The sequence below is a fragment of the Equus caballus genome, chromosome 30 (genome assembly GCF_041296265.1).
Source record: "Equus caballus isolate H_3958 breed thoroughbred chromosome 30, TB-T2T, whole genome shotgun sequence".
Taxonomy (NCBI): Eukaryota; Metazoa; Chordata; class Mammalia; order Perissodactyla; family Equidae; genus Equus; species Equus caballus.
Genome location: NC_091713.1, coordinates 23058668 through 23072314, shown reverse-complemented (window position 1 = coordinate 23072314; position 13647 = coordinate 23058668). Strand labels below are relative to the sequence as shown.

At 36.4% G+C, this 13647-nt stretch overlaps 1 protein-coding gene across 3 annotated transcripts in view; it reads right to left on the bottom strand.

Moving 5' to 3' along the window:
- GPATCH2 (G-patch domain containing 2) overlaps positions 1-13647 on the bottom strand; it is a 221380-nt gene that overhangs the window by 202539 nt on the left and 5194 nt on the right. For all 3 annotated transcript variants that reach the window (XM_001489520.7, XM_023632692.2, XM_014738072.3), the window contains exons 2-3: positions 7648-8364; positions 2393-2454 (exon numbers count right to left, since the gene is read on the bottom strand). In XM_001489520.7, the coding sequence (XP_001489570.1) occupies positions 2393-2454; positions 7648-8364 (779 nt within the window). The remainder of the gene's footprint in view (positions 1-2392; positions 2455-7647; positions 8365-13647) is intronic.

The following is a 13647-nucleotide window of genomic DNA, read 5'->3' as shown; positions in this document are numbered from 1 at the left end:
TGGCTTTTAAAAATAAGAGACAAATAGCATTTTCAATATGATCCAAGATTTATTAAAGTCTTCACAATTCTTAGGAAAACTACTAATTCTGGTTTCTAAGAGGGTCATCGCAACTGCCATATACTTCTCTTTAGAGAAAGAGAGTGTTGATTTCCCAAATCTTACTACAGACATTTTTAAATGTAAACTACAAAAACCCTTAAGCTTCAACTGAAAACCATTTTATTGTGGAACATCCGTATCTCAAATTAGGAGGGAGTGAAAAATTTAAAGCCTTTGGAAACCCAAAGTCACCAGTTTATTTCAATTAAGGATTTAATAAAAATTAACTTACAAAACAAGCACAATTCAAAGCATATCAATATCAGTACTGTTACTGAGAGTCACATGAAAATTTCACAGATCAAGTATAAGCACAAGAAAAGAAAGTCACTTGAAAATGAGTACCCAGGATCTTAATTCCAATTAAGACAACATTATTACAGAAAAATGAGGTTATTTTATTTTTGATGTGATACACAACTTTATTTTTTTGAGGAAGATTAGCCCTAGCTAACATCTGCCGTCAATCCCCCTCTTTTTGCTGAGGAAGACTGGTCCTGAGCTAATATCCATGCCCATCTTCCTCTACTTTATATGTGGGACGCCTGCCACAGCATGGCTTGACAAGCGATACCATGTCCACCCCAGGGATCCGAACTGGGGAATCCCGGGCCACCGAAGAGGAGCGTGTGAACTCAACTGCTGTGCCACCAGGCCGACCCCCACAACTTTGTTCTTAATAGGGAAATCAAACAGCTAAGGATTAAGAACTTGGACTCTGAAGTGAGATAAACCAATAAGAATTCCAGTATTTTTGTAAGGGTGGGGGGAAGTTACTTCAACTCTATTAGCCTAGATTTCACCACCTAAAAAAAAGAAAAAGAAAGGGAATCTGTGTGTTGTTTTAAGAAATAAATAAGAACTTAAAGTAAATTAAATGCAAAAAAGCACTTAGCAATGTGAAATACAATAAGCTCACAACAAACACTAGCATATTATTCCAAGTCACTCAGTGCTTTTCAAAGATTGATAGGCTTGTCAAAACGTTTTTTTTTTTTTTTGAGGAAGATTAGCTCTGAGCTAACATCTGCTGCCAATCCTCCTCTTTTTGCTGAGGAAGACAGGCCCTGAGCTAACATCAGTGCCCATTTGCCTCTACTTTACATGTGAGACACCTACCACAGCGTGGCTTGCCAAGCAGTGCTGTGTCCACACCCGGTGTCCAAACTGGCAAACCCTGGGCCGCCGAAGCAGAACATGCAAACTTAGTTGCTGCGCCACTGGGCCAGCCCCTCAAAATGTTACTTTTTAAAGAGTTTTTTCACTTTATTTCATTACCGAATTCAACATTTACAATGTAATTTTGGATAGACTTACATATTTTAACAAGAATTTAGGTATATTATCAAGGTAGTCAAGCTCATCCTCAGCCCCGAGGTTCTACCATAATTCAGCAAAGTCTCAACTTTGAAAAATCTAGCCTTTAAAATAGTTATGTACCTATTTATCTGGGACAAATGGCTTATAAGTAAGCAAAAAAGAAGGATTATTTGATTTACTTTACTGGTATTGCCAAGAGGATGAACAGATTAAGAAAAACATGCTTGGGGCACGTATTATGTTGTCCTTGTTTCCATCACATCCTTAAACTACTTATAATTTAAAGAAATATTTTGTTTTTTCCCCTAGAACTTACTGCTTTCCTCTCAAGATTCTCAAGAAAGGAAGATAACATTTGTGACAAGTATTTGTATGTATACCTCCTGCCCCATTACAAGGATTTTCATATTTTCTTTCAGAACAGGTGGTTTCAAAATAATGCCATACGAAACTGTGAAAAGCTTCAGAAAATTTCAAAGGTGGAAAAGATCCAAGTCGTAAGACATTACTGTTTAACGGTTTACAACACTGAATTCACGAAAATCATCTAATTACTCACAAACTGGGTAGGATGAATAAATGTCACAGCTGAATAAAAATGACAAATGACTTGCAAATCCACCTTTATTAATGCTTAAACAGTATTAAATACGTTTGGAATCGGGGAGAATGAGAACCACTGTCGTGTGAAGTTGCCTTAAAAAAGACAAAATTGAAAAGCCTGAGGTCTGCAAAGCTTTCTCAAGGAAGGTAATCCTGCCTTAATATTAGTGGCTCCACATACTAGTTTTTGGACGTCATTGATTACTAGGATACCCTTCCTAATATACAAAAGACCCAGAGCCAGTCCACTAAGCAGCGTGTGTACAGCAAATGGATGGCAGTCATCAACTTCTGCGGTAACTTGTAATAAGCGCAACTTTAAAATGAAGATGTTTTTGCAAAGAGATAAAAAACAGCACTTCAGTACCTTGTCGTCCCTCATCATTGGTAAACAAACCCGCATCAGTGCTGCTGAGACTGCTGGAATCACTGTAAGAAAAGAAAAAAACGATCAAAAGAGCAATTGATCTCTCAGTCGTAAAATTTTCAAGAGACATGGCAGCTCAGAGATGGAACTTAAGCCTGACAAGGATCTGAAAGAAAATAAGATGATTTTTTTTAATCAAACTGCAAATATCCTGGTTCCATTAACTACAGAGCATATTATTTTTGGCACATAAAACCACAGGAATCTAATGGGACCCTGACAGTAAGCCAGATGTGACGGCAACGAGGTGCTGACACAATTGATGCATTTTATTATCTGCTTTCATCAAATGCTCATTGCTCCTTTCTTATGCCATGAAATTCAGCTGGAGCTGGGATCGCCACTGCTCAATAAAATGGGAAAAGTCTCAATCAAAAGCAGGCGAAGGCTTTCTTCAGCACATGAAGTACAAGGGCCTGGTAGGAAATTACTTTTCATAACCACAATTTCAAATATTCTGGGAAAGACACTGCTTAAGAATTCACAACAACTCTATTACTCCGCAAGGAAGAGAAAAAGTTTACAATGGTAACAATCTGTTATAATCAAAGTTAAGGTTCTTTTGAGCAAAAACTGGGCAAAAAAGAGAATACTACCAACATTAAGGAATGGGTATACAAAAATAGCAGGTTCTCATTCCTTCCATAGAAGTTTGAGAGTATGATAGTCAAATTTAACATACAGATTAAAACAAAGAGTAGATAGTAGATTGACATGAATAAACTGTCATTATTAGTTCTAACAGAGGCAATGTTTATATGATAATCCAGTTAGTTTAAAAAACCACAGGAACAAGGTGATATAATAAGAGGTTTGGCCTCTACAGAAAATTGAATGACGTTCTTTACAAATTCTCCTAAACTCTCTTTTTACTGTAATTCTTAATTTTACCAACCAGGAAATTGCCTCAGGTCATTTTTTAAATTATAATACATTTTCCATTAACATGCAGTACTCTGTAACCTGACTTAAAAGAAAAAAAGGCATCCTAACCTGTTTTAAAATACTTAAATTGAGTTTAGAATTAAAATTATAGTTGAGATCTAAATCCATACGTATTTTGTGAATATAAAACGTCACCTCGTTTTCGCTTGATTTTTAAAAAATAAATATAAACAAAAAGGATAAGAATTTGTTAAGTGGCACATTTTCCCAAGGACTCTGAATTAGGACCTTTTTCTTTAACTTTCTGCAAATGAAGAGAATAGATGAAGCTCCCTATACTCCAGTATACTGCATGAGTGTTAATGTAAGAAAATGCTTTCTAGGAGCATCACGTCCATATTTTCTTCTTTACAAACGTGTGCTCTTCTATGCATAGCGACGTTAGTGTTACAAACACTCTAGAAACTTTATCATTTTGCTATTTATGTGTCCAAACTACTAGTGATTTTTCTTCTCTTCTGTGACTGAGCTGTGCTTTCCTGTCTGCTCTCATCAACACAACTCTAATAAGGGGCCTATCATACATACCTTAAGTCACGATTCTTTTTCTGAAACTCTTGAGGCAGAATGTATTTAAAATTCAGAATTTTTCAAAGTTTAGGGAGGTAAGTTCTAAAATGCCTAAGGGAAGCCCTCCATAATCAAACATATTAATATATTTTTTCAATTAAATGAATGAATATCCACATTAAATACAGATCAAGTTAGGTCTGACCACAAATGAATTAGTTTCTCACAGCTTTCAAAATTCAGATTTGCAGATAAAGGACTTAGAATCTACATGCCTTTTTTTTTTTTGTACAATGGTCTTCTAATCTCTCTGAGTTCAGATTTACCCTCTCTAATATAGTCTACATATAAACAGGCTCATCTTTTCAAAATAACTTGTTGACTAAAAATATCGTGATAACCTAGATGGGATCCTAGAATACAAAAAGGATATTAAATAAAAACAAAGGAAATTCTAATAAAGTATTGTCTTTCATTAATAATGTGTCAATGTTGGCTTTTTAATTCTGACAAAGGTATGATATTAACAATAGGGAAAACAGGGTGCGAAATATATGGGAACAGAATATACAGGATACACATTATCTTTGCAACTTTTCTGTAAATCTAAAACTATTCCAAAAGTTTATAAAACACACATGTACATATATATATAATAAGTCTTCTATTAAAAATCTAAAATTACTTCTCCACACTTGTTGGATTAAATTTAGAAAAAATTTCTAATTTTTAATTTTTAATTTCCCGTGGCAGAGTGGTTAAGTTTGCGCGCTCTGCTGCAGGCGGCCCAGTGTTTCCTGGGTTCGAATCCTGGGTGCAGACACAGCACTGCTCATCAAACCATGCTGAGGCAGCGTCCCACATGCCACCACTAGAAGGACCCACAGTGAAGAATATACAACTATGTACTGGGGGCTTTGGGGAGAAAAAGGAAAAAATAAATAAATAAAATCTTTAAAAAAAAAAAATTTAGATTTCAAAGCTCTCTATTGGTGGGGCCCCACCTAAATTCTTCCCATCCCCATCTCTGGTCCTTTTGCTTCTGTTCTTTCTCCAAGTGGCAACCCTATCTTATCTCCTCTCCCTTCTCTCTCTGCCTGCCCACTTTTCTTAAAGATATAAGGAAACCAGAATTCCCTCTTTTAAGTATTCCCACTCCAGCTCTTGGTCCTTAGCAGTCCTTGTCCTAATTTGAGATATTTCTATATGTGTTTTAAACATGTTTCTGTCTTTACATTTCACCTCATTGACATCTAGCTAGTTGTTCCAAGTATATCATGTAGTTGTTAGTGTGTTCAATAAATTAGAACAAGAGTGGCTGGCCCCGTGGCTGAGTGGTTAAGTTCACGAGCTCCACTTTGGTGGCCCACGGTTTCGCCAGTTTGGATCCTGGGCACGGACCCAGCACCAGTCATCAGGCCATGCTGAGGTGGCGTCCCACAGAGCACAACCAGAAGGACCTACAGCTACAATATTCAACTATGTACTGGGGGGCTTTAGGGAGAAAAAGGAAAAAAACCCAAAAGATTGGCAACAGATGTTAGCTCAGGGTCAATCTAAATAAATAAGTAAATAAATAAATAAATAAATGAGAACAAGGACTTAAATAGAAGCAAGCCTTTCATTTTCAGCATCCGACGGCCATTAAGGCTTATCTCCAAGGACACATCTTCCCACTTTTTTAGTATGACTTTTACAGCACAGTCTTCGGAGAATATATTCCAGGAATGCTTGGTGAATTAACGTATGTATACTAATCCCAGACGCCTGCCCCAATCTGCTCATTTCCTATATTTTCTATTCTTGAATCATCTCAGAGTCCTCTTTCTCATCTATCCTCCCAAACACAGCCCGCCTCCCAGGGATTCCAGCTCTTAAAACTGTTCTCAGATTTTTTTCCTCCACTGTCACCGCCATAATTCATCTCCCGTTTGAGGATGGGCTGAGGGTCAGTCAAAGCTAAACAAAACACTGCTGTCAAGATCATGCTATCTCGATAAAATATAAATTTAATTGAGTTTCTTCACTGCTAAAAATTCTTCACTGACTTCCCATTACCTACAGGACGAAACCCAAGTTATTTACCACAGCACACGAGGCCTTCAACACAAGCTTATTGCAGTAGACTCTACCCCCACTTTACATTCTAGTCATAATAAACTATATATACTTTCCCACTTGCTCCACAATCCAGGCCTTTGCACAAGCTGTTCCCTCTACCTAGGAATGCCATTTCCCTCTGTCCTCTTCCCTCCTCCAATCTGAACGACGCTTAGTGCTTGCTTTAAATCTCAGCTTCTTTATGACGTCTTCCCTCACCAGAACCTTCCACACAGCACACTTTATTTTCATCATTTGCTTGTCTGCTATTCCAGAGTATGAGGCTGTAGAGAATAGGTCTGTCTTATTATCAGTCTTGGTATCATGAGTGACTAGTAAACAGTAGTTACTCAAATGTCTGTTAAATTGCACACAAGGAGTAAAGTAGTTCAGCTCTTATTTATAATTCAGATCCATGGAAATATATAGCTTTTCATTGAAGGAAAGCTTTGGAAGTAGTCTTAAAAAACGCTTACACTTGTTAGGAAAATATCTTAAATATTTAGCAATCTTCCCACAGAAGGAATATGCACCTAACTCTTAAGGGACAAAAAAAAATACATAGGTAAGTTTAAAATAAAACAAATTTTTAAAATTTTATTCAGGAGTGAAAACATCCTCTTTGAAAATGTGTACCTGGGCTACTGACTGCTGGGCAGGCTGATCATACCTAATAGATACTCAGATATTTTTTACAATGAAAAGAAACGAAGAGAGTTTCATCTCATTTCTCTTGCAGGGTAGATGTCTGTCAATAAAAGGCAGATATCAATAAAAGGAGGGGCTTGCACAATCAATCCAGAAAGCAGATGATCTGAGAATAATCCAGAATTGAGTACTTATCTCCACTGCCACACACTCTCCCAGCAACTCAGCAAGATAATGACTTTCGTGGGAAGCTGAGTGGTCCTCAGTCACAAAGGCCCACTACTAGCATACAAAGAATTCTCATCCTGGTATAAAAATGACAACTTGCTTGGAAGAAAAGCAGACACCATAAGCATTTCAAAACCTTCCTAATACATTTTTTTGTTTTAAGTAATTTTACTTCTTTAGATACACTGGACAAAGTGCCAAAGGATCATTGCTTTTCTCATTCGTCTAATGACAAGATCAGGTGTTTCTAGACTATAAATTGGGTTTTACAATTCATAAGTGATCAGAATTTCTAGCAATCCCCAGACTTCTTAACATATCAAGCCACACACAGTCAAGTGGTATAAACTTTTGATTCTCAGGAATCAGAATAAACTGATGCATGGCGACATTAAAAAACACCAGACGCTAAAGCTCTATAATTAAAAAAATAAATAATTATAAATCCAATTCTAAGAGTTACAAATGTGTGTTATTCAAACGCACATTCTTTCCCATTGAAAATCCATTTCCTTTTCTCTTTGTAGCTGAAAATTAAGTCATTATAACACAATCAAAAGACTTTGTGTAAATCAAATAAGCAATTTTGCTTTGTGCTAAACATCATCAAATTATAAGGAAATATAACCGTGGTTAAATAGTAATAGAACTATCATTATTATAATTTATAATTATTTTAAAATAGAATTAATTAAAATACAAACCACATTCAGCTACAAACACTGGAGACACATATTTTTATATTTAGAGAATATAAAAGTCACCTTTCACTCATGAGTTCATCTGAGATCTTCTGCTCTTCATAATCCATTTTGTCCTTATTGGTCTGGCTTATTTCCTCACTTTCTAAAACTACTCCTTCATCTTGGATCTTTGGTCCTTGTCTAACGATTTTCAATTTCCTTTTTTTGACTTTGCTCTTGGTGAACTCTTGATATTGGTAAGCTCTTTCATTGTCCATGTCCTGGTCTCTACAACCTTCTGGGGGCTGGGTCATTGTCCGTTTGTTAGAGATGTCCTGGGGGAGATCTACTGCCATTCGTTTTACCTTTCTCCTCCTGCGCAGAGTTCTGTTGCCAAGGTTGTCCACTGCAAAATCAGACTCATGCCATAGAGGTCTTTTCCCTCGAACATTATTATTTAAGTTTGATGACGGCCTGCGCTTTGCCACTAACATTTGGTCATCAGAGTCACTATGATCTTTTTTATTATTATTGTGGTTCTCTCTATAGTCCTTGCTTGGTTCTTCTAAACTAGAATCAGAGCCTTCACTTAAGCAGTGACCAGTCTCCCATGGGTGATGGACATTATATGACCTTCGTTTTCTCCCTCTCCTTTTCCTTGCCTGGCGTTTCAGAGGGCAAGACAGACTTCGAGAATGGTCTCCCGTTTCAGCAAATCCACCTCGAGCTTGCTCTGAGCTCTCCTCCAATGCTGAGACAAGATCGTGAACCAATTCTTCCATGGTTCGACTGAAATGCCTATATTTTTTTAAAGAAAGAAAAACATTTAAAGGAAATAATCAGTATCAACCCCATTAACCTAGTTTATTACAGCTGACGATTCACTCTAAATCTGAATAAAGCTAATAACTATTATACAGAAATGTTTAAAAGCTATTTAATTTTTCTATCCAAGATATTACAGTTCCAAATATTCTGACTCATTTTTAAGCTCCTTTTTCTTGTATAAGTTCTCTTATTAAACACAGGAATGACTTCAAGATAGAGTAAGCATAATATCAGCAATGAAAGACCCAGTAATTTTATATTTTACTGTATAATTCTGGAAAAGTTATTTCTGCTCAAATTGCTGTTCTTTAATCTACTTCCGTCCTTTTCCTAGAGGACATAGAGAGAACTTCCTCAACCCCCCAACCCCCCAACACACACACACACACACACACACACACACAATACACATCTCTAAGTGAAGAAGGAAGTACAGCGTAATCCTCTCCTCACCACACGCTCTCCCCAGTCACTGCCATGAAACGTGACGCAGACGGAAAGACTGACAGGTACTTTCAAGATTTGTATTAAATGTGAAAAGAAAGCTTAACCAAACACTAGACATATCCTCAGGCCACACTAATCTCATAACCCAGTGAAGCAGAAACTATGTTCATATTCAAACTGGAACCTCACTGGTCTAAAACAGCCATCATTTCTCTTACAATTCATTCTGAGGCAGCCTCTTGTCCTTTTTTAGTAAAAATAAACAAACAAACAAAAACCATTCAATTATATTACCAGTGAGAAAATTATCCACTGAGGTTATCAGCAAGGATAAACATGACTATTCTTTGTGGACTTTTATAAACTACACTGGACCTTTCAAACCCAACTCCCGAAGATTCTAAATCAGTTGACGTTATAGAGGGCCCAGGATTCTGGTTTTACTTTTTAAACACTATAAGTAACTCAAATATGCACCTTTCTTAGGAAGATCATGAACAATCACTTCTCAAACTGAGATCTAGAAGCACCCAGCGATCAAAATATTCTCAACTAAAGAGGACTATTTAGTTTCTAGAGTCCATTTGCAATTCTAACGACTTTCTACAACAATTCTGTCTTTTCAGTTTAATGAAAATCTGAAAACAAACATACATTGTGATTCAACTGCATTTACCACTCAACACGTGATGCACGCGTACAGCTTCTAACACTTGAGTACTTACTGTGTGCCATTTCTAAGTGTCTTATAAGCCTTACCTCATTTCATTCTCACATAACAACCCTATGAACCCTATGAGGTGGCAGATGAAATACACAGACAGAGATTAAGGACAGCCTGCCCACCGTGACACATTTATGAAGTGGGAGAAACAGGATTCAAACTCCAGTAATCTGATTCCAGAGCCTAAATGCTCACCCAACCACAGCCAAGAACAGTTACACAATTCCAGGATTCGGTTTGTACTTTTGTTTATGATCGATTTATCAGCAGGAAGCACTATCTTAATTGTAGAGGCAGAATCAATATACGTCTTAGGAAGCCCCAAATGACTCACAGTCAGGCATTCTATTCTTTTGACTAGAAAAAGGGATGGGAGACCTCATCAACCCAAGGCTCGGGGCAGTACAGGTGGTGACAGTGAGCTGAAGTCAGAGAACCAATGCTGTAGTCATCAGTAAAATGCACATTGAGCAATTAAGTAACAGGACATTGCCTTTCAGTTAATGTGGGTTTGCATTTTCCAGATCTATCTCCTTTGGCATCCTCAATGAATAAACAAAAAGCCTATAGGGATACACATTTTTCAAAAATACGCCGATTCAAATATATGTTTTAAATGAACTCTGGAGGGCCAATGATATAACTTTTTTCCTTTAAAAGGGTTCTAGGGGCCAGTCTGGCAGCATCGTGGTTAAATTCGTGTGCTCTGCTTCAGCAGCTGGGGGTTCACAGGTTCGGATCCCAGGCACAGATCTATACACCACTCATCAAACCATGCCGTGGTGGTGTCCCACATACCAAATAGAGGAAGGCTGGCATAGATGTTAGCTCAGGGCCAATCTTCCTCACACACACACAAAGTAAAATAAATAAAAGGGTTCTATATATCACTCAGGTTTCAGAGCACTGCATTTGATTAAGAGAAAGATGTGTCATGTAGGAATTATCATTAAAGTCAAAACAAGGGCTGCAATTCTGGCTATGATGATAAGCTAAATGGATCTTTTCTCCATTACCTGTATGTTAATGATTCCCTTTTTGTTTTCCCTTTGTTGCAATGAATATTTTCTTCTTTTCCTTTAACATTAGCTCTTTGGAAGAAATGTAGTGTGAAGATGTAACATCTCTGAATATAATATTACATCTTTAACAAAATTCATCGGCGTCTGTTTCACATGTATTACAATAAGGATCATTTGTCTAAAGGAAAACTCACTATCACCTGGTTCTTGAGTAGTTTAATTTTTGAAGAAACAGTTTTCTTATCAATGAGTGAATGACTAGTTACAAATATTAATATGAAATTAACTCAATGATTGAATATAATCTCTAACTACATCTGCAGGTTATTTTGGAAGTAACAATTTAGTGCTTTACTTCAGAAGAGAAAATGTGGTCGTCTTAACATTAAAAAAGGGTAACACATCAGATTCAACTCACTGAAATCTGATATTCTCCAATTAATTTCATTTAAAAAGTATTGCTGTAACGAACAGAGTTTAACAAAATATAACCAATATCATTACTAAGAATGATAGTGAAATTTCTTTATAACCTCATTAAAATTGTGTCAGCCTTATTCGATTTTATATTCTTTTTCTCAAGAGAAAATACAACATATTTCTTTTTAATTTTTTTTTTGAGGAATATTAGCCCTGAGCTAACATCTACCACCAATCCTCCTCTTTTTGCTGAGGAAGACTGGCCTTGAGCTAACATCGGTGCCCATCTTCCTCTATTTTATGTGGGACGCCTGCCACAGCATGGCTTGACAAGCAGTGCGTAGGTCTGTGCCCAGGATCCAAACTGGCGAACCCTAGGCTGCCAAAGAAGAACCTGCGAACTTAACCACTGTGCCACCGGGCTGGCCCTGAAAAACAACATATTTTTTAAAATATTTTAATTAGAAGAATGCAATTTATCCCACGATGTCACTCAAATATGAATCAACTAAAAAACTACTTTAAAAAGCTTTTTAAAAAATCCTATAAAAACAGAAAAAATACATTTATTCTAAGTGCCATTGAGAGTTCAAGTCACTTTTTTCCCCTTCAGTTTCAAATAACCAGACTCTGGCAAGTCAATCCCAACCAAAATGCCTATTAACGAGCCAGCAATATTATAGTCAGTCAGTCAAGCTGTTTCACCAATTTTCTTGGGTAAAACTGGTATCAACTGGTCTCACAGAAATAAAATTATAAGAGACCATCACATGATCAAGAGCTTATTTATTTTCTTTGCCTTGGCAGGTATATTGAAGACTACAGTCCTGAAACACTTGATCCTAAAGATATTTTCTTAAATAAGACCTTTCTTATTGGAAGGGAAAGCTAGAAATCTGTAACTTTTCAGTATAAAAATCTGTAAATTAAGCATTCACAGTTTTCAAGTTTGAGTTACAGTAAAATTCAGTGAATTACCACTTAGCTAATGTGAAAATTTTATATTTACATTTATAAAACAATTCCTTTTCATGTGGAATTCACTGGAAATGACATCTTTTGGGAATAGTGTGCACTGGGTATAATGTCTAAGATAACAGCTCACTAATACTTTTCTTAAGATAGTCCAAATGAATAGCATAAAATCATAGTCCCACTATTCACATAAAGTTGCATTTTGTAGAAAGGAATGACTTGGGTAGATAAGCATTTTGGTTTTTTTCAAGGAGTTATTAGATTATGCTGGGCAATATAAAATGTATACCCAACTCCAAATCTGATATGCTAGTTTTAGGTAAAAATTCTTGGCTAAAGGTCAAATTTGTTTGTTTGTCCTCCTCTAGGCAACACTAAACATCCAGTAAAATGAGTGACTTGCTCTCCTTCGCTTCCTTAACAACAAGCTGTAATTAATTCAGAAAAAGCCCTTCTGAAAATGTATGTTTGCCAGTGAGGAAGATCAATTAATGAAGAAAATGTGGCACTGAATTTAGGGTTTTCTTGCAAATGTTTTTGGTTCAAGGAAGAAGAATCAGACAGCTGCCTTAGTCCTAACTTACTGCTTTTATGTCCCCAAGGACTGGCAGTTGACTGAGGAACCAAGAGCTCTCAAATGGCAGTCAACAACCTACAGGCGGGCACAGCAGGAGTCAAAGCCCAAGAAAGCCCAGAAAACAGACCCCCCAGTAACTAACAGCCAACTATTTTGTCAATGACTATTACTTTTTGAAGCCTCTCTTAGCAATAACTACTATTCCTAAGAGGGAAAAATATAGCATGTATAGAAAAGTTACTCAAAAGAATAATTTCCTTGCCTGGATACAGATAAACATAACTATATAACAAGTGCATAAATGTGTATCTACTGAATAAACCCAACAAGTTCATTAAAAAACAAACAAAAATCTTCCAGATAAAACTAAAGGGTAATTGACTATGGCTATCGAATACCTAGTTTAGGAAAAAAATATATACCTTATCACCTAGTACATGGTAACATTCTCATCTTCATCTCTGTAAAATACAGATTATCTCTTCTACAAAGTTAAGTAATTTTAGGAGTAGAGTGCTAAAAGTAAGTTACCTGTTGCTAAATACAACTGCTTAGTTGGCTTTCAAAAACGTAAGGGAATAGCCATAATTGTGTTAGTTTCCCAATCAATAAAAACTCAATGTGTACATCAATGCTGTACTAACACACAGTACACGGTCAATAACTATGCTGATGAATGTACGCTATGTCTGATCACAAACTTAAGAAAAGAGTCTCGGAATTACAATGCCTCGATATTCATGTTAGCTTTTATTTAAGACAGGAAAGGTTGGGTGGTTCTTAAAGTATATAGCAAATTGCCAAATAGTACACAGACTAAAATTAATAGATAATAGTGGAGACCATGACAATGCGCGAGTAAACATGCAAACGGTGAGCCTTAAAGATGCCACATCAAGGGCTAAATTTTTTAACTAACTTAACAGAATATGGTCCATAAGAATTAACAAACTTATTTCTGCTGCTCATAGAATTTATAAATTTCCTTCCTTAATGGTAATACAATTTGTCAAAATAAGTTCTTTCTCTCAGCCTAGTAATCTAATAAAAGATTATGTCTTCAATTTTCTCCTTTTATATATTTTGGG